Source organism: Phragmites australis, chromosome 16 (genome assembly GCF_958298935.1).
Source record: "Phragmites australis chromosome 16, lpPhrAust1.1, whole genome shotgun sequence".
NCBI classification, from domain to species: Eukaryota; Viridiplantae; Streptophyta; class Magnoliopsida; order Poales; family Poaceae; genus Phragmites; species Phragmites australis.
The window spans coordinates 24,910,876-24,932,572 of NC_084936.1; the positions used below are offsets into that span (position 1 = coordinate 24,910,876).

General features: G+C 44.9%; 1 protein-coding gene across 1 annotated transcript; it reads right to left on the bottom strand.

The window, feature by feature from the left end:
- Positions 1–19,803: 19,803 nt before the first annotated feature.
- Positions 19,804–21,367, bottom strand: LOC133895990 (zinc-finger homeodomain protein 2-like). Its single transcript, XM_062336513.1, has one exon. It carries the CDS (start codon positions 21,075–21,077, stop codon positions 20,205–20,207), a length of 873 nt encoding a protein of 290 aa, XP_062192497.1. The 5' UTR covers positions 21,078–21,367; the 3' UTR covers positions 19,804–20,204.
- Positions 21,368–21,697: the final 330 nt, after the last annotated feature.

Genomic DNA, 21,697 nt, shown 5'->3' on the forward strand with positions numbered 1-21,697 from the left:
TGTTACAACTATGCTCTGAGGCTATTGTAGAAGATTGCCATGACGAATCCAGAGACTCAGTGGACCATGACGGATAAGCTAATCAAGCTAGATGATGGGACATATAACACCATTGACCGATACCTCATTAGGTTATTCTGTTCCTTTAGACATTGTATCGAAGCTTCCAGACATTGCATGCCAGTTGTATGCGTGGATGTCATATTTCTGAGCGACAAGTATCATGGTACCCTTATGACAGCGATAGCGGCAGATGCAAATAATTAGATCATTCCTCTCACCTTTGCAATGGTTGAGAGTGAGAACAATGATAGCTGGCTATAGTTCCTCACCTTGGTGAGGACACGTGTCATGGGCAACAGGGAACGCGTTTGCATCATCTGAGACTGCAACAAGGGACTTCTGTATGCGTTGGATGTGCTGCATGATAGCACAAACTACTCCATTGCATGTCCTGATGTTGAGAGTAAATGGTGCATGCGGCACTTGGGAGCCAACATATACACAAGATACCGCAGCAAGTCTCTTGTAAAGAGGTTCAAAGGGTTGTGTTTGCAGAACCAGTAGGCGAAGTTCAACGAGATATGGAGAAAGTTGCAGAGCAACAAGCATAGGAGGACTATCTGCAAACGCAAATGGTTGGGGGACAAACTATCGTTAGCCGTTCACGTGCTAAGTTTAGCCAGTGGATATCAACGAAGCCGATGGAGCGTTGGTGTAGCGAAAATAGCACTATTAGGCTATGATTGTGATTTTAGTGATTAATGACAATATAGTCAATAGGAGCCGTAGTCGGGACAAAGTTTGGTTGAATTGGAGAAGTGCTAAGAAAAATATACTCACCAGAAGTCCCAAGGCAAACCTTTGCAGGATGTCTTGATAAACGATCTCCCTGATTGACTGGCTCAATGCTTCCACATCTATTGAGACCGATATCTTCCTCTTCTTATACATTCCGACGTGTTCGGAGAAGCCTAACTTCCAGCCATGGGAACTGGACACGCCTTGAACACGACTTGGGTGCTCAGGGTTTCCCAGTGCAGTAGAGAACACACCATGTTCCCTAACCCAGTGAATGAACCTTCGGAGGAATGAGTTGCTATTTCTTTCACCTTTTGAGCGACTGTCTCAGTTTCGCTAGATTTAAAGGTGATTTCTCCACTATCTGACAGTGTACCTCTCACGCGTAAATACGATTGTGATCATCCCGGGTATTGCAACCAAGGATTCTCACAGCCTTTGTTGGCTAACTTTGCATCCTCCGCCTAGAGGAGGAGGAGAGGGAGGAGGCAAACCTTTAAAGGCTAGGGACAGACAGAACTTCAAATCACCGAGATTGGATTTGGCCTCAACAGAATCGGCAAAAAATTCACCCATTTGCCGAGCAGCCGCGGCAGACAGACACTGTCTAGTCGTGCTGCTCAGTGAATAAAATAACAGTAAACATCACTTATTAGTGACGGGTTATAAGGATACCCATCACTAATGAGTGAGCTATTAGTGATTGGTCTCATAACAACCCTTCACTAATGAGTGGCCCCGGCAGAGAGCCGCCAAGGCTACATTTAGTGATGGGTTATAAGGACACCCGTCACTAATGACTTAACATTAGTGATGAGTTGTAAGGACACCCATCACTAATTATTTAACATTAATGACGGGTGATAAGGATACCCGTTACTAATGACACATTAGTGACAGGTGAAAACTAATACCCGTCACTAATGACTTCTACAAGAAGAGATCGACTTTCAGAATAGAAGCATGCATGCAAACAGAGAGTACTTCAACATCACGTTCAACAGAACAGAACAGAACTTCGATGGATGACATCCTAAAGCAATGTCAGGATTTGGCATCCGTCTTCACATTTAAGAACACAGATATACATCCAGAAACTTGAATTTAACCAAGTCAGTCATACAATTTAGTGATGCATACATCATGTACTTATGCAAATATCCATACATCATTACACTTAAGCATTTGCCAGAGCACACAACCTCTGATATTTAACATAGTTGAAATCTACAATATTGTATCCTAGTACTTATACATTAGCGCATAAATTAGTACACTCTCTTTTGCATGACATGGACGATCCGATGCTTTACTATAGATAGTAAACAATGTCTTATTAGCTGATTCATTTCCACTTAAATGAAACCTTATATCAGTCTAAAAGTTGCCTTCAGCAGTAAAGTCCACTCTGAGGCCATAAAAGCCTAACCCAAGATACTCCATGGCTTGATCTAAGATAGCATAAAAGCTAATTGCCGCAAATGTATCATAAAAAATATCCTACAAGCAAAGAAAATAAAATTATGAAAATAATACACGCTAAAAGTAATGTATATCAAAATAACCGGATTACATATTACTGTACCATATCATATTCATCGAACTGAGCAAGCCTCTCACTAATCGAAGCTAAATCCTCTTTGCCGTCCTCAAGCGCTTTTATTCAAAAATAGTTGTAGTCAGGCAAAAAGAACTCATGCTTCTCAAGCACTTTCAAGCACCTTCCAACAGTGGTTTTTTCGGAATGCAACGAAATTGGTGATGCCTTGCCACATGTCCTAATAGTGATATCCCCACTACTTTCCCCACTTGAACGTATGTCAAAAGAGATAGATAGCCTCACTCCTTCCATCTAGAGTGGATTGCGCCAAAGGTATAGTACCACCTATTACAGGGATTACCTCTTTAAGCCACAGGATCGGTTTCAACACCTACATGATAGTATGATATGAATTGAGCCTAATGTACTATAAACTCAATTGAATTGTTGTGTCCTAATGAGTGTTACTATGAGCTTAACAATGAGGGAGAAAAAGAAAAGAGGTTACTATGATCGGTGTCGATCATGGCCGGTGGGGGAACGTTTGGAGGGTAGTGTACTCCTGGTGCATGAGCCGATGGAGGAGTTGTCGGGATCCATCCAACAACGGCCCCCGCCACTACCTTGATCGATCGCCTTAACCCTAGCGGGTTGAGGGGGCGGCGGCGTATGTCGGGCTGTGGTGGAGGGGGGAGGATGGCGGTAGCGTCGGCGGTGAGGTGCATACAGCGGCGACGATGGGAGGAGGAGGCGAGAGGAGATGAGAGTGGTCGAGAGAGAAAAATGGGTGGATAAGAGTGGTCGAGCATATAGGAGTGGAAGAAATTAGTGACGGGTGATAAGGACACCCGTCACTAATGAGTCAGTTACTAGTGACAGTAACAAATATGACTTGTCACTAATTACTTTAATATTAGTGACGGGTCTCATAACGATCCGTCACTAATGAGTAGGCTATATTTAGTGACGTGTGTCCCATATACCCATCACTAATGGCTGAATTATTAGTGACAGATATTAATGTGACATATCACTAATATCTTTAGTGACGGGCCGTTCGCTCGCCGTCACTAATGAACCCTTATTAGTGACGGGTCGTAACCGGGTCTCGGCCCGTGCCACACGTTAGTGACGGGTCAGCACTGGACCTGTCACTAATAGTGCATTAATGATGAGTACTGAGAAGCCGTCACTAATGATATGTCTTATTTGATGGTTTCTTACGTAGTGAATTGTACTTTACAACTATTATTATTCGACAAATTAGAATTTGTATCATCCTAACGTTACTTCACTAAAAAGTTACCCATACAAATACATTAAATGAATAATAAAATATCAATAAAATTATGTTGAAACAAATTTACACACACTCACTCATACGGTTCCTTTCTTCATTTATTCGCTCGTGCCCTAATAAAACAAGTTGTACTACTGCACTCTATTCTAACTCCACTATCACCAGTAGGTACTACACTCTATGCAGAGAGATGACATAAAATAACACACACTCACTCATCAAATTCATTTATTTATTTATTTATTCGCTCGTGCCCTAATGAAACAAAGTTACACTACTATACTTTATTCAACCCCACTTCACTAATATTTAATACACTCTATGCAGAGAGATGATACGAAATGACACTTGACAAGACGCGATGTGAGCGACAAAAATAGCACGCGGCAGGGCTGGCCTATTTTTGGAATTTGAGGTACCGAATATGGCACTGTGCACCGTATTCGACACCTCAGGTTCTAAAAACAGGCCGGCCCACCCATTTTTAGGGCCTCGTGTTCTGAAATCGGATTTTCGGTGTTTGAGGTGCCGAATACAGGTGCTAGATTTACAAATAGTGCTATGTTGTCTATTTTGATAAATATGGTGGCATATGTTAGTTATTTTTTTTTATTTTTGCCAGCTACACTCCAATCACTATTTGTAGGATATTTTTCCAGTGGATTAAATCCCTATATTTATAGTCCGAAACTCGTTCTAAAGAACCAAAATCTGAATAGTTGACTGCAACATGGCCACAGTAGTATTATTTTGGGACAAAGGAAGGAACGTAGCAGTCATCATGTGATATCCAAGGTTCAAACATGTATCTTTTGACTGCATGTACAACAACATCGAAACAAACTCTTCTTAATGAAATGCACGCATTTTTTTTTTGCGTGTTCTCGAAAAGGCTAAAAAAACAAACCGACTCTTTGATATTCTGGCAAAATGAAAATAGCATTACAGATTGCAATGCAAGCTGGGTTTTTACTATGCAAAAATTACAGATGCGCAATATGTCTAACAAAATTGCTGTAGTAGTCATCTAGAACGCGAAGGGGGAAACGCCCCAGTAGGGATTGCCTACCAGATAACTACTGCCTTTGCTCACGTTAATACAAGGACACATTAAGTTCACTTTGCTAACTAGCTAGTGCACAATGCCAATTACTACATGCATGCCGTTGTCTCTTTGGCGATATGCAGATCGGAATGAGGCAGCGACCCACCCTGAAGTATGAGATCGAGACAAACTTTTACGTGTAATTGTGAGTCACGTCTAGCTAGGTAACCAGAACGTAACTTGGATTGCCTAGTTTGGCCAAGGATGACAAACATCCAAACACTGGTCACTTGCTAGTGTTTACCACTACTCACTACGCATTACATCCATGCATGGTGCACGCCATATGCACCTCCAGAATGTAGTAGTTCATCAATATGAAACACTTATGTCAGGGGTCAGGACTCTTGGATCTCAATCATTCAAAACGAGCACCCAGATCCATGATCTGCAAAACATCTTAATCGCACAGCGGCAACACGAACAAGGAGCCAGCCAAAATAGGAGCTCCAACAAAGAACTCCTTCCACTTCAGTACAGCCTCGGCATTTCAGCAAGGCGCCATGAAACACAGACGCACGTCGGATCCCAGCAGCACTACGCAACGCAGGCTCAGCATATCCCGCCCGTGCCGGCCCCCACGTCAGGCGTACGTACCCGGCGTCCTCTCTGGAGGCATGGCCACTTCGGCCTAGCCAGCCACCAGTCAGCCCCCACTCCGTGACTCGCGGGCCGCGCCGCGGGACCCCCTGCGCGCGCGAGGAACGGACGCCGTGGTCCACGCCGGTCTAGAGATCGAGCTCACTAGCCCGGGCTGCCTGCTGCGCGCTCCACCCTCCCTCTTCTCTCTCAGCGGCTCTCGCTCTGCAGTAGAGAACAATATTTTGCACCCTTCAGATTATGCATCCGCGCCCACAGCGCAGCACAGGGGGCGCCACTGTTGGATCAGGTCCTTGGATCACTCACGCTCTTGGCTGGACGCAACACAATGCGAATATGAGGAGGAAGACAACAACACAAAAGACACACTAACTTGTTGAGGCACGTACAGATAGCCTGTTTTCTTCTCTCTATTATTGCTCCATATCTGACTCAACTAACTACTGATTACATGCAGGTAAATAACACATGTGTATGGTGGCTAACAGCTGATTCAATAACACATGTGTATGGTGGCTAACAGCTTAAATAACACACGTGTATGGTGGCTAACAGCTGATTCGCTTCTAACGTCATACGAAGCATTTTCATAGGCAATTTTTATGTGAATTATCTGTAAAAATAAACTTTATTATCATAGGTGGTTCATATAAGGAATCATTTATGAAAATACTTTATTTTTATAAATAATTACTTATGTGAACCACCTGTAGAAATAAATTTATTTTTATAAGTGGTTCACATAAAAATCGTCTGCGAAAATTAATTTTCACAGGCGACCTAAAACCGTACGGGATTTCAGCCTACTATTCAGACGATTTATTATATGAACTGCCTGTAGAAATGAAACATAAATATTTAAAAAATAGCTTTTATAGTCGTGCACGACTCGATGTACGCTCACACGTTAACGCATAGAGTAGCATGCAACAAGCTAACAACTAATGCAACCGGCTAACAACTCCCTAGCGCTAATGCAAACTTGCAAGTACAAAAATTAATGTGAAACCCTAGATTATGTCTAACAATTCACAGCCAAATCTAGTTGTTCTCCTTTCACTTCTCTAACTCCAAGCTTCTGTCACAGCTCTAGGAATTTCACCCGGCCAAGAGCCTTTGTCAGTACATCGGCCAGCTGATCATCGGTCTTCACGCGCTCCACCTCAACCTTTCCTTCATTGACACATTCTCGAATATAGTGACATCTTGTGTCGATGTGCTTACTCCTATCATAGTGGACTAAGTTCTTGCACAACGCGATCGCCGACTTGGTGTCCACCACTAACTTGAAGCTCCTCAGTTCCTCTTTCTTCAGATCACCCATCAAATGACTGAGCCATATACCCTGGTCAGCTGTTTTTGCAGCAATATATTCAGCCTCACGAGATGAAAGTGCCACAATCTTTCGCTTCTGTGACACCCACATGATCAGACCTGAACCAAGGAAGAAAGTAACTCATGTGCCTTTACAATCATCCACATCTCCAGCTAGGTCACTATCACATTAACCCACTAGTCTGGCTTCCATATTTGCACCTTTCTCATAACAGCAGCCAAAGCCCAAAGTACCACTCACGTACCTCAGTATGTGCTATAGCCAAATGTTCAGCAGTTGGAGCCTTCATATACTGGCTGACAATGCCCATGGCCTATGCAATGTCTGGCCACGTATTCACCAAATACTGCAGGCTCCCAACTATACTTCTAAATTCAGTGGCATTCACCGGTGGTGCTTCACTTTTCTTGCTCAATTTCAAACGGTTCTCCATGGGAGTCTGACATGGATTGCACTCCTTATACTTGAATGCTGAAGTATCTTTGTTATGCAGCTAGTCTAACACAAGGTGATCCTATTCTTTGTTTGCTTCATCTCTATACCCAAAGAATAGCTCAACAAGCCAAGATCACTCATACTGGAAAGCTTCTTCATTTGGTCCTTGAACTCGGCAATGTCGTTGATGCTTGATCCTGTGATAATCAAGTCGTCGACATACACACCAACTACCAAACCACATTTGGCCCTTCTGTACACAACATGCTCAAGTGAACTCCTCTCAAAACCCAATAACGTTTATAGCGAACATGGCCCCTTTATGGCATGCATGTGATTTTGGTGATTCATGATAACATAGTCAATGAGACTAACATGTTTATCAAGTATATGTTTTAGTAGGTCTCATGGATGGAATACATGAAGAATCCACCAAAGAGGAACTCAAGAAAGTTTGAATTGGATAAGCTCAGAAAAGATTGCATACATCAGATGGTTTGACGATTAGAGAATTGTACACGTCGGAGTGTTTTGACTCAGAACAAGTCCTTCTGGTCTACATGCTGGATGGTTCGGCAAATGAGGAGTTGGCTACGCCAACGCATTTTCTGGAAGATGTTGCAATGGTAAGTTTTGGCATGGTTGTACACGCTGGATGGTCCGGTAATTAGAAGATCTGTACGCCGTGAAAATGCACAGTGAGAAGTGGCTCGATCGGCTCAAGTCTACACGCTGTATAATCTGGTGATGAAGTTCAAGGTAACACTAGAGCATCTGGTGTTCACAATGAGTTTGAGTGCGGTTCGAATAGCTAGTTAACAACTAGTTTTTGCTGCTGTACATGCTGAATGGTCTGGTGTTTCTATTGTTGTTGACGTCGGATCATCCGGTTTCTTTTTGAGCTGTTAGAGCAACGGCTAGTTCACGGGTTTAAAGCTATAAATACTCCCCCACCACTCGGTGATTTGAGTATGCTAGAGTCCAGAGAAGATCGTATACACTTGAGAAGACATTCAAGACACTAAAGTGCTAAAAGTGATCATCCAAGGTAATTAAGCACAAGATTAGAGAGTGATTAGTGCTAATAGGTCTATAGGGAGTTGTTGCTAGGTGTTGTTTCCTAGAGAGGGGATCAAGGAGTGATCCTATATGGTACCAATTGGTACGCTGGTACCGTGAGCCTTGGTGGCTCATATTTGTTGATCCTCTAACTTGGTGTGGAACGACGAAAAGATGCTTATACAGGGACGCGGAGACCCTTGCCTTGGTGGATCAAGCTCCGAAATGAAGATGATGGCAAGTGACCAGAAGAAAGGCTTGTGGTGAAGCATTGCTTTGGTGGCTCAACCTACTTGAGGCTGAGATGGCTCAAGGGTCTTGACTGGGTGCCGTCTGGAAGCAATAGACCAGGTGGTTACTCCAACATGGACTAGGGGTGACATTTATGCCGTCGATATCACGGGATAAAAATCTCTTATGCCAAGTTTGTTCTCTCTATCATCTTTGCGTTTCCGCATTTACATACTTGCAATTTACCTTGGCATGTTTAGTTTCCTAGAGTAGTTTGCTAGGATTGGCTATATGTTGCAAACCTTTTTGAATGGTAGAGTAGACACACTAGATGAATCTAAAGTATATTTAGATAGAAATTGATATAGAATTATCATGTGAAGTTTTTGAAGCCGATTAGATTTAGATGTCCTAATTCACCCCTCTATTAGCCCTACAACTACTATCAGACCTGATTCTCATAACCCTACAGTTGGTATCAGAACCTCGTGCTCTTAATTGGCTTAAATCCTAGAAAGTTGTGACGGCCGGGGTAGGGATGTATATCAATAGCGCTCCACATTTTGACTGTACTCAGTTTCCCAGTTAGAAAATTCTAATGTCTTATCATTTGCAAGCCAAATGTTTAGATGTTTAGATAGTCACCAAGGAGGGCATGACGCAACGTCCCACAATCAAGGAAAGACAATTTGATGTTTTAGTGAAGAGTATCCTTTTATCATCTCTAAGCGTTGATGCATTTAATTGAGTATATTGTCTTGCCAATGCTCATGATATTTGGACTAACCTTATTAAAATACATGAAAACACAAAGAATTTGCACAATGAGAAATATAATATGCTAGTCTTTGAGCTTAATAGCATTAAATAACTTGCCTATAAAAATACTAATAACATATACTCACGTGTGAATATTCTTGTTAATGAGATCGACAGCTAGGATTGACACCAATTAGAGACGATCAAGTGGTGAGAAGAATATTTCAATCACTTGTTCCAAAGTACAAGTTGATTGTGTTCATCATCTACGACAACAACAACATTAGCAAAATGACTCTAAGACAAATTCTCGGTAAGATCACCGCCCATGAGATTACCATGAACATGAAGGTTGAAGGTTTATCCTCATCTGGCACCAAGAACCTTGCTCTCACAAGTAAGCAAGCTCCTTTCTCATATATGAAAGAGAGGATGAGAGGGCAATAGAAAAATTCAAGCTCAAGTGAAGATGATAGTGACAGAGATGAAGAGAGCGATGAAGAAGATGAGGAAAGCTCCTTAAGGGATAAATAAAAGGATCCCAAGATCACCCAGCTCATCTCAAGATTGAAGAATGGTCCCAAGAGGATCAACGCCAAGATTAATCATCCAATCTTCATGAAAGACTTGATCAACACAATTGATCATATCAAGAAAGAGAAGAAGAACAAGAAAAAGAGAGACAAGGGGATGAGGCAAAGTATTTGCAAGCATAGGAAGATGGATGAGTGAATATAAAAATTCAAGCTTAAGTGATGAGAGCTTCACCATTCACTCCACCAAGAGAAGCTCTTTCTCAAGATCATCATCACACAAGTCATCATCACACAAGTGCCTTATAACCAAAGGTATGGAAAGCGATGTAAGTGATGATGAATCCAATGATGATTCACCCACTTAAGGAAAACTTCTTGAATTGATAAATGAGTAACAAAGGGCCTTAAAGAAACAAGCTAAATAACTTAAGAAATTCAATGCTCTTAATAACATTCATGCTACCTTTATTTCTAATTTTTAACATTTCGTGAGAAAATTTGAATTGCTAAACAAGGAGCATAGAGAGTTTAAGGAAAAACTTGAGGATATTGTATCTCTACCTAAGGCTCCTTTAAAGAAATCTATCTCTTTCTTTAATTTTAATCATAAAGTAGATGCTTTCATTTTTTGTGATGATTTGATTGATCTATCTAGCTCATCCCTTTGCAATAAGACATGTGTTGAGAATATTATTGTAGAATCATGTAATGATCTTATTGCACAACAGAATGATGAGCTCAACCAAGAAATGGAGAAGCCCAAGGACTTAAAAAGATTGAAGGGTAAGAATCATGTCCAACCTCCTCAAGATAACCATGACAATATGGTGAACAAGCTTGTGGAGGGGTCCATCATAACATGCTTCAAGTGTCATCAAGAAGACCACAAGTCTTTCTAATACAAGCAAGTCAAGAAGGAGAAAAAAAAGACAATAAACCCCTCAAACAAGATAACCAACATCTACACCAAGCCTAATTATAAGATCAATACTAAGAGTAATCACTACAAGCTTAAGATGAAGGACAATAGTAAAGTGGTTGCACACATGGTTGGGTGAAAGGACTAGGGGTGAAACTAAACCATTTGGGTGCCTAAGAAAGTCATCACCAACATGAAGGGACCTCAATTAGTTTGGGCTCCAAAGAAGATTTGAAGTCTATAGGTCGGCTTGGGGATTTGGAGACTTGACGCATAAGATGAAATGAAGGTTCAAGTAAAAAAGCCAAGTGCACAAGATTAGATGCATTGATGAAGACCTTGATCATCATATACCTAAATCCACCATCCAAAGGTAAAAGAGGTAATTGTAGCTAGATTTTTGTTCATGGTTTTTTGTTTTGCATCTAGTACCTTTACCTTGTCTATAATTACATGTGCATATTTTATTTTTTTGCAATGGCTAGTATAGGTTTTTCATATGGTAGGTTGCTTGTATTTCTCTCTAACCCATGAGCAACCTACATGGTTTATTAGTTATTTACACGACATATTTCTTCAAGTGGTATAATTTATGTGTCATGAGCCCAATCTATATGATAAATTCTCCATTGTAATCTTTGACAAGTGCATGTCTCTCACAAGTATTTGATATTTGTATGCACACATCTAGGGGGAGCATATCCTATGGGTTGTAATTTTGAGACAACATGTTTTTCATGTGGTATCTTTTGTAGTCTCATAGAGTAATCTATAAGTCCCTAGAGGTATGCAATGTCTATTTGTCAATTTGTATTATTGTCAATTCATTTGATATTTTAAGTTACCTCCATGCAAAATAAGGTTTAAACTTTCTATCTCTACATATTATCTAATTGTGCATATGTTTCACTCTCATTATATGTATGAACACATATAGGGGGAGTTTAGATCATATTATATGAGTTTTATAAATTGTGATCCATGTTGTTTCATTTTAAATGGTGTCCACATAACCTTTTCAATTGCATTCCTACAATTGATATCATTTATTATTAGATCGTGATTTATGAAGCTCTCTCCCAAGTGCTCTAAAGTTTTCCCTTGAGTTCAACATGTGTTTGTAGCATTTTGAGATTGTTGATAAAGAGGAAGAATTTAGCGACCAAAGCAAGATGCATGATTATTGAGCAAGATGCAAGATTGTTCCTTGGATGGAAGAATTTTGTTTGGGTTACAAAGGAGATAGTAGCGATGAAGAAAGGGGGAGAATTGTCTACATGGTAGCCACAACAAGGGGGACAAAGTAAGAGTAAGAGCAATGTACGACAAAGATAGGATCTTTCTCTTACAATTGGTTCATTTTCAATTGGTATATTTGGTGCACTTTCATCTTACAATTGGTTCATTTTCAATTGGTATATTTGGTGCACTTTAAATTGGTATCATTAATTTCTTCACACTTAGTATCATTAGTTTCCTTAGAATTGATATCTTTGGTTATTCTTACCATACATCCAAGCAAACTGGTAAAGTCTGGTGCACTTCATAAATTGTTGTCATTCATTATTTGTGCACTTTATAACTGGCATAATTTATTTGCCACTTTCTTTGGTTGTGTTGCCATCAATCACAAAAATGGAGAGATTATAGCAAACATGACCCTTTTAGGGCATGTATACGATTTTGGTGATTAATGATAATATAGTCAATATGACTAACATGTTTGTCAAATATATACTTTAGTAGCTCTTATGGATGCAATACATGAAGAAGCCACCTAAGCAAAACTCAAAAAAAGTGTTGTGAATTAGACAAGCTTAGAAAAGATTACATATGCCAGATGGTCTGGCAATCAGAGAATTATACACGCCATAGTGTTTTGACTCAGAAGAGGTCCTTCTGGTCTACACGTTGGATGGTCCGGCTTCAAGAGTTGTCTACGCCGAAGCATTTTTCAGAAGATGTTGCAACAACAAGTTTTGGCATGGTTATACAAGCCGGATGGTCCGGTGATCAGAAGATCACACCGGACAAATGAACAGTGAGAAGTAGCTCGGTCGGCTCAAGTCTACACACCAGATAATTTGGTGATGAAGTTCAAGATAACATCGGAGCATCCAATATCCACAATGAGTTTGAGTGCGGTTCCAATGCCTAGTTAATGGCTAGTTTCTGCTACTGTAAACGCTTGGTGGTTCGGTGTTTGTACTACTATTGACCCCGGATTATCCGTGTTCACAGTCTTTTTGAGCCATTGAAGCAATGTCTAGTTCGTGGGTCAGGCTATAAATACACCCCCACTCAACTATTTGACTGTGCTAGAGTCTAGAGAAGGTAATATACATTTGAGAAGATATCCAAGCCACCAAAATGCTAAAAATCCAAAGGTAATTAAGCATAAGATTATGGACTGATTAGTGATAATAGGCATAGAGAGAGAGAGAGAGAGTTGTTTCTAAGTTTTTCTTCCTAGAGAGGGGATCAATGAGTGATCCTACATTGTACTAAGTGGTATGTCGGCACCTTGGAGTCTTGGTGACTCGCTAGCACCATGATCCTTGGTGGCTCTTACTTGTTGACCCTTCGACTTGGCGTGGAGCAACGGCAAGACGCTTGTACGAGGACGCGGTGACACTTGCCTTGGTGGCTCAAGCTTCGAATTGAAGACAACAGCAAGTGACCGAAAGAGAAGCTTGTGGTGAGGCTTTGTCTTGGTGGTTTAGTGGCTCAACCTACTTGAGGTCTAGGTGGATTAAGGGTTGTGATCGGGTGCCGTCCAGGAGCAATAGCCTAGGTGGTTACTCTAAAGTGGACTAGGGGTGGCATTTATGCTATCGATATCATGAAATAAAAATTTCTTGTGCCGAGTTTGATCTCTTTACCATCTTTATATTTCCGTATTTACATACTTGCAATCTATGTTTACATGTTTACCTTCCTAGAGTAGTTTGTTAGGATTGGCTATAGGTTTCAAACCTTTTTGAACAGTAGAGTAGAAACACTAGATGAATCTAGAGCATATTTAAATACAAATTGGTATAGATTTATCTTGTGAATTTTTTGGAGGCGATAAGATTTAGGTCTTCTAATTCACCTCCCTCTCTTAGGACGCATTGATCCCTACAACGTTAATGTCTTGTCTAGCTTCTAGTTCCAAGCTCTAGGTGCTTGTTGAAGCCCATAAAATTCTTTTCTCAACTTCAGCACCTTTTCTTCATGACTGCAGTCAACAAACCCAGATGGCTGCGACACAAACACCTCCTCGTTGAGCTCTCCATTTAGGAAAGCCGATTTGACATCCATATGATGTACTTCCCATCCACTGTGAGATGCCATTGTGATTAGTAACCTCACGGTCTCTATTCTTGCCACCGGTGCGAACACTTCATCAAAATCCACCCCCCACCAGCCTGGCTTTATGCTTCACAATGTTGCCCTCTGAGTCCTTTTTCACCTTGAAAACCCACTTCAAACCAATCGGTTTACACCCATATGGCAAATCAACAAGATCTCAGGTATTGTTCTCACTGATGGATCTCATCTCTTCCTCCAAAGCTTGCTTCCAACACCTCTCTTTTATGGCTTCAACGACACTTGTAGGTTCCTTGGACTTGATCAAGTACAACTCATCAAGATCGAGCTGAACTTGGGAGGTGTTGTCGTAGAACTGTTGGAGAGGATGATCTCCTTATGGCTCGTACGATGGGGATGACATGGGCGATGTAGGAATCGTGGCCGACGGCGTCACGGTAGGGGGAGTCACTCCCGGCACAGGTGTCACAAACTGCGATGGCGCACTTGACACAGGTGTAGGTGTCGTTGCTGGTGTCGTTTTGACACCAGGACTTTCTGGCGCACCGCCGTGTATTGGACTCTCTGACACTTTGTCCGACATGTCATCATTTGGAGCATCACTTGCACCAGAATCAGTTTCATACGAAATAGTTAATGTATGTCCTCCACTGGGTGCATAAGTGTTCGGTGTGGTGGTTGCCTCCCATTGCCATTGCTTGTCTTCATCAAATATTGCATCTCTAGTCACGTGCAACTTGTTTGCCTTGGGGTCATAAGCTCAGTAGGCTTTCGTTCCAGGTTCATAGCCAAGAAACACCATTGGACAGCTCCTGTTTTCTAGCTTCTTCAAGTGAGGCTTCACCACCTTGAATGCACCACACAACCAAAGGTCCGCAAGTGGTGTACACTTAGCTTCTTGTGAAACCATGCTTCATATGGAGACATACCTTCTACACTTTGTGCCATTCCTCGGTTCAGCAAGTACACAACGGTTGTCATAGCTTCTCCCCAGAACCTCCCAGGCATATTCTTGTTCTTGACCACACCCCTCACCATGAATACGATTGTACGATTTTGCCGCTCCGCCACTCCATTCCGCTATAGTGAATGTGGCGTGGTGAGGAACCTCTTCACGCCTTTAGCCTCATAGTAGCTCATGAACTCCTTCGACACGAACTCGCCATCGTGATCAGTTCGCAAGCCCTTTATCTTGTGGTTGGACTCAAGTTCAGCATGTGCTTCAATCTTCTTAAATGCCATCAATGGCTCATCTTTGCTTGTCAGTATCACGATCCACATGTAACATTAATAATCATCAACTATAAGTAGGAAATACATCTTGTCCGAGGGTGTAGCTGGAGTGATCGGTTTGCAGATGTCTACATGAACCAACTCAAGTTGTTCTTGTGCGCGGAACATCGAGCATTGCGGGAAGGGAGTTCAGTGCTACTTGCCTGCTAGACATGCCTCACATAAGTGCTCAACGTGGTTGATGAGTGGGAAGCCTTTAACCATACATGATTTGGACATCTCTCTAAGTGCACGAAAGTTCAAATGCCCATAACATGCATGCCACAACCACTCATTCTCTACATATTTTGCCATGAGACATATTGGTCGCGCGCACTCGAGATTGAGCACGTACATCCTATTCCTTCCTCGTGGCACCTTGGCTAGTAGCTACCCGTCGATGTCGTAGACACACAGGTAGCCATCTCCCAGTTTGGCCTTGCACCTGTTTTCTTCAAGTTGCTCCAAGCTAATTATATTGCTATGCAGCCGCATGCAGAATATAGTAGACGTCGATGATGATCTTATGCTCCTTCCCTTGTCCCTGGAACAGGACGGTGTGCGTCCTTGGATCTCGACGACCAACCCATCTCCAAACTTCATGGTACCATCGACAAACATGTCCAACTCCACGAATGTGTCACGGCAACCAATCATGTGATTGCTCGCGCCGGTATTGAGGTACCAAGAGCAATCATCTGCCCATTGCATCCTTGAAACCTAGGCCACACCTTCTCCTCATTAAGCAGCACACGCTCTACTGCATGATCCAATGGACATATTAGTTCACACATCTTAGCAAGTAGAAGCGCCGGTTCATTGTCATCCTTCTCGGCTACGAGTATCTTCTCTTCTTTCTTCTTACTACGACACTCCCATGAGTAGTGCCCATAGTGTTAGCATTCATATCACTTGATCTTGGATTTGTCAGGCTTCTTCTCACCATTGGTGTGCTCACCACCGTCGCCACACCCACGGTTGCTCCCACGCCATCGCCTGTGTTCACGCCTGTGGCCCTTTCTACGGCTACGGCCATCGCCTTTATTACCACCGCTTACGGACGCATCACATGCACTCTTGTCCTCCTTGGCTCTCCATTGAGCCTGAGTGAGTAGTACATGCTCATCGTTGTCGTCATCGACAGTGAGGAGACGTTCCTCGTGTGCTTTGAGGCGCCCGATCAGATCCTCCACAGACATGGCATTTAGGTCTGCAAACTACTCAATTGAGCTAGAGATCTGCAAAAACTTGTTGGGAAGGGAGCACAACATTCGTTTCACCACGTAGTTTTCCACTATTTTCTCTCTAAGTTCACGGATCTTGTTGATGATGGTGCCAAGTTCGAGCGCGTAGTCTTTGACAGTCTCACCGCTCTTCATCTTGAGTGTGTCAAGCTGCTCCTCGAGGGATTGAACCCTCGCTTCTTGGACGCAATCAGCCCAAGAAAAATGGTTTTCAGAGCTACACACACGTCCTTGGCACTCTTGTTCTTTGCAATGAGGAAGAGCACATCTTCAGGGATCGCACTAAGGATGGCTGCACATGCCACCTTGTTCCTCTTTGCATCCACCACCTCCTTTGGATCAGCGGGATCCACTGCATCCCACAAGTCATTCGCCTCCATCACAACTTGCATTTTGATCGACCAAGTTGAGAAGTTGCTTCGTGTCAGTACGGGATACAGAATCCTGCATGAGCTTTCCTTTGTTGCCGCGCTGTTGCCCAACATCATGCTCGTTGCTGGCTGGTACATGGGCATGCAACATCGGGGATCACCTTCACTAGCTCTGATGCTAGATGTTGGATCACTCACACTCTTGCGTGGACGCAACACAATGCAAACACGAGGAGGAAGACAACAACACAGAAAACACACAACCTTAGTGAGGCACACGAATAGCCTTGTTTTCTTCTTTCTGTCATTGCTCGATATTTGACTCAACTAACTACTGATTACATGCAGATAAATAACATGTGCGCACAGTGGCTAACAGCTAATCCGCTTTTGAGGCCATGTGCCCACGACTTGATCATGCGCTCACACGTTCATGTATGCAATCGCATGCAACAAGCTAACTACTAATGCAACCTGCTAACAACTCCCTAGTGCTAATGCAAACATGCAAGTACAAAAGTTAATGTCAAACACTAGATTATGTCTAATAGCCATGCCTTGCACGACCGTGTGTTCAACTAGGAATGAAAATCCTGCCCACGAGTTCAGGTACATGTGGGTACCACGCCCAATGGACGTGTGCATGGGTTTGATATTTCATCGACGGGCACCACAGGTAGGGTACCTGTGAAGCACCGGGTCGCGTATGGATTTTTTAATCTACCCATGGGTATCCACGGGTATACCCGATGTGCAATGTTGGCCCAGCACAATTCTCTATGGACCCTAGCCTGGTCCATACTGTTAACCCTATGCATTTCTTTGCCTCCAGCACACGGTGCGCACATGGCACACCCCTCAACCAGCCATTGCCGCACCTGCGCCCTGCCTCTAGCTAGCTGCCACAAACCCGCACCACTAGGCGGCGGCCATCGTTGCACATCCGCGCCTCGCCCCCAGGTGACGGCCGTCGCCGCACATTCGCGCCTGCCTCTAGCTAGTCCTGCCCCCAGGTGACCGCTGTCGTCACACCTCCACGCCCTACGCCTCCAGCTGGCCCCGCCCCGCCCCCAGGCAACCGTCGTTGCCTCACCTCCGCGCCTCGAGCCTCCAAGGACCACGCCCTAGCTAGTTGCCACCACCGCACGATCGCTCCCTCCTCTAGCTAGTCACCGACGTTGCACAGTCGTGCCCTCCCTCATCTGGCCACCAAAGCGCCCCCAGCTGGCCGCCCACACCGCACGATCACGCTGCACTTCCAGTCGACTGCCACCACACCCGCATGTAGTTGTCCGCTGTTCCACGGGCGACCCGTGGGTTTCAGATACCTGGTGGGCACAAGCACAGACACAAAATTCTACTCGTCACCCTTCATGATCACGGGTCGAGTAACTCAGTTCGGGTATCAGTATGATATGAGTCTGCTTCGCCGCACCCGATCCAACTCGTTGTTGTCTCTATGTGCAGTCCGGAATAGGCGATTAAGCAGGGGGCTGCAATGATGTCAATACTTGCCGATGTACAGCATGAGGAGGTGACAGAAAAAAAAAGAACTGCTATACCTCCGACTCCTTTCCTGACTAATACACTGTAGCGTAGGTACTGTAGAATGAAACACTGTAGCACTGCTGGGTAGGAAGGTTCAGTCGGACGTTCTGTCGTTTGCATATCATTTTCGAAAGAAAAAAAAACACCACCGCGGTGCATGCGCTTTTTTCTCCAGCTTCACGCGGTGCGCACACGCACGCACCAGCTAGCCTTCTTCAGGCCGCGTTGCTGCTGCTTGCCTTGGCCCGGCCGCCATGGCCTCCGTTCCAGCTTGCCGTGCGCCGACTTAAAACGCGAGGACGGCGTTGGCGCGGTTCCGGTTCAGCACGTCGGAACGCTGGCGCAGGCCGAGGGAAAAGCCGCCACAGCGGGGGAGCCGGGAGCGAGCGAGCGAGCGTTCTCATGCAATGCTAGGAACAAGAAAGGTCGAAAGGCAGGCAGCGCGTGGAAAAGACTAGGAGAGAGAAAGCAGAGATCGTTCTCCCACTTTCCTTCCCATCCGGTCTCTTCTCACCTTCTTCGCTTGCAACTCTGGCTTCCTTGCTCTCGCTGTCTCTCTCGCCCCCTGTTGGTACGGCCGTCTCCTTCCTTTTCGAGCATGGCGCCATTGCCGTTGCGATGAGCACCACCTCGCATTTGCGTAGCATATATCGCATGGCGAAGAACCTAGGTAGTAAAAGCGGAAAGGTGGAGGATGCCACAACTAATTAAAGGAAGGAGACGGGGCTTCATTGAATTCACAGGCTACAAAAGTCGCCGCCATGGCTAGCTCCAGCTGATACCATACTCATGCGCCAGCGTTACTGCGACTGCTATCACTGGTCCCAAATTGTGGAAGAGGCAATGAGGCATCAATGAACAATGATACGGATACGAGCAGTGACATCGCAACGGTGAAGTTGATTGAGGTTGAGTTATCATAAACTAAAAATCAGAAGCAAATGCAATGGGGTTACAGTAATAACGCACGGTTCAAGAATAGGTTACAGTAACACTAGTACTAACAGTAACACTAGTTAGACACTGGGTCTATTTTTTTTTTACTAAATTGGAGTATCGGATATTCAAATCTGAACCAAATTTTGAATTGTATTTCGAATGTCTAATTTTTTTAATTGGATATCCGAATCCGAGTTGGATTGCAAATCGAATTCCAACAACTTTCCGTGTCGAGGTAACAATGTACTAACTCCACGAAGATGATGTGGGAGATGAGTATGCAACAGTATTGCTGCAACATGGCTTGGCAGGCTTGCAGGTTCACCGTTGCTGTAGGAGATTAGGACTTAGAGTCGACACTTCAGAATCCCGTCTGCCCTAGCTATTGCCAAGCCGGGAGGCCGGGCGGGCCCATGAGGAGTAAAATAATCCCGGTTCTCAAGTCCCAAGCACGAGAAAAGGGATGAAACAATCGATCCATGCAACCCAAATCCCCAGACAGGAAATTTCAATTGCAACAAGTACATTCCCAAGATCCAAATAGGCGAATGGCCATGGCATGCCCTCCTTCCCAACATGCACCAATGTCATGATCATCTCATCCCCATCTAGGAAACCAACACATCCAACACAGAGCCAAGGAACCACAGTAAAATAAGGAGAAAAAAAGAAGAAGAAAAAGAACAACAGCCATCTCCTCCATCCTAGCTTAAATTGCTAAACCCAAGAACCGCTGCTCGCTACGAACCTAGCTAAAGCTAGCTAAAATAAAGAAGACAAAAAGAAAAGGCTAAGTTGCAGATGGTGCAATGCGATCAGTACTTCAGTAGTAGTATACCTAGACCTAGCTAGCACCGGCGCCGAGGCAGGAGCCAGCGGCGGGGGTGCGCGCGCGTCTCAGGGTAATGGCTTCTTGCCGAGGGTGTGCTTGTTGTTGTGCATCCAGACCTTGAGCACGTGGCGCTTGACGCACACCTCCTCGCAGAACTGCTGCACGGCGGCCTCGTCGTGCTTCTGGATGCGCCACCCCAGCCGCTCGGCGAATGCCAGCATCCTGTCCTTCTGCTCCTGCGTGAACTTGGTGCGGAACCGCTTCTTGCCGGAGCTGGAGCCGGACGGGCCGCCCGAGCCGAGGGACATTCCCACCATGGGCGCCACCACCATGGGGCCGATCATCCCGGACATGTCGTCGCCCTCGTCGCGGACAGAGTGGGAGGTGGAGGGGAGTGCGAGCGGCCGCTGCATGTGCCCGGCGGCCGCGGCCGCGGCCGCCAGCTGCTTGTGCTGATGGTAGAGGTACCCGGCCGGGGTGCGGTAGTAGGGGGAGAACTGGTGATGCGCCGCGGCGCCGTAGGCGGTGATGGCGGCCGGGGACAGCGCGGCGGGCTCGGCGGACGCGGCGCCCGTGGGCCAGTCGGACTCCTTGCGGTGGAAGTTGCGGTGGCAGCCGCAGGCCGCGCAGCGGAGCGCGTCGATGGAGCCCTCCTCGCCCGCGGCCATGAACTCGCCGCAGCCATCCACCGCGTGCCCACCGATGCCGACCGCGTGGTTCTTGAGGCACTCCCGATACCTCGTGCGCCCACCAGCATCTCCTCTCACTCCGCAGCCGCCTGGCGTCCTGAAGACCCCGCCTCCGGAATCCCCCGGCTTCGGCGTGCCACCGCCTCCCAGTCCCAGCCCCGGCTGCAGCTGCGGCTCGTAGCTCAAGCTCACTGGAATCGGCGGCATCTCCTCATCGCCGTCGCCGTCATCGTGCTCGTCGAAGTCCATGGTTGCTGGCAGCTCGTCGCGCGCTGAAGCTTTCTTCTTTCCTTTTCCCTTCGAATCTCTGGTATGTTCTTGGCCGAGGTTAAGATGAGCTTACACAAAAGAGAGTGTTATTAGGGGAGCTGAGGGGGGCTAAGAGAAAGGAGAAAAATATAGGAGGTGTGAACTGTGGACACTCCCTGCCGGCTGCTGCTAATTTTGACGCACCGCTGCGGCAGGGGCAGCGGCAGCAGGCTGCAGGCAGGCAAGCTGCTGTTGTGCCCTTGGGCTGATGATGCAACACAGACTCTCTCTCTCTCTCTCTCGTGTTTCTCTCTCTACCTATCTAGCCCTTCGTCCTCACTAGCTATAGTCACTACTCTCTCTCCCCCCGCGTCACTACGTGTGCTGCTCTTTCCAAGGGGATTTGGCTCCAACTCGGTTTAAAATCGGATTTGGAATTCTTGATTTGATTGTGACAGGGGTAATTCATGTCTCAAGGCTAGCACACAACCTCTTTTCTTCCTCGCTCGTCGTTGCACCTCATATTGCAGTGCTTCGACGCTTTAGTGTACTACTATACAGTTCGCTGGCCCAGATTCATCTGTATTTACAGAGTACATACCACACATATTAAAACCGAA

Coding starts and splice junctions, on each gene's coding strand:
- LOC133895990 (XM_062336513.1), bottom strand. CDS start 21,077: ATGGACTTCGACGAGCACGATGACGGCGACGGCGATGAGGAGATGCCG.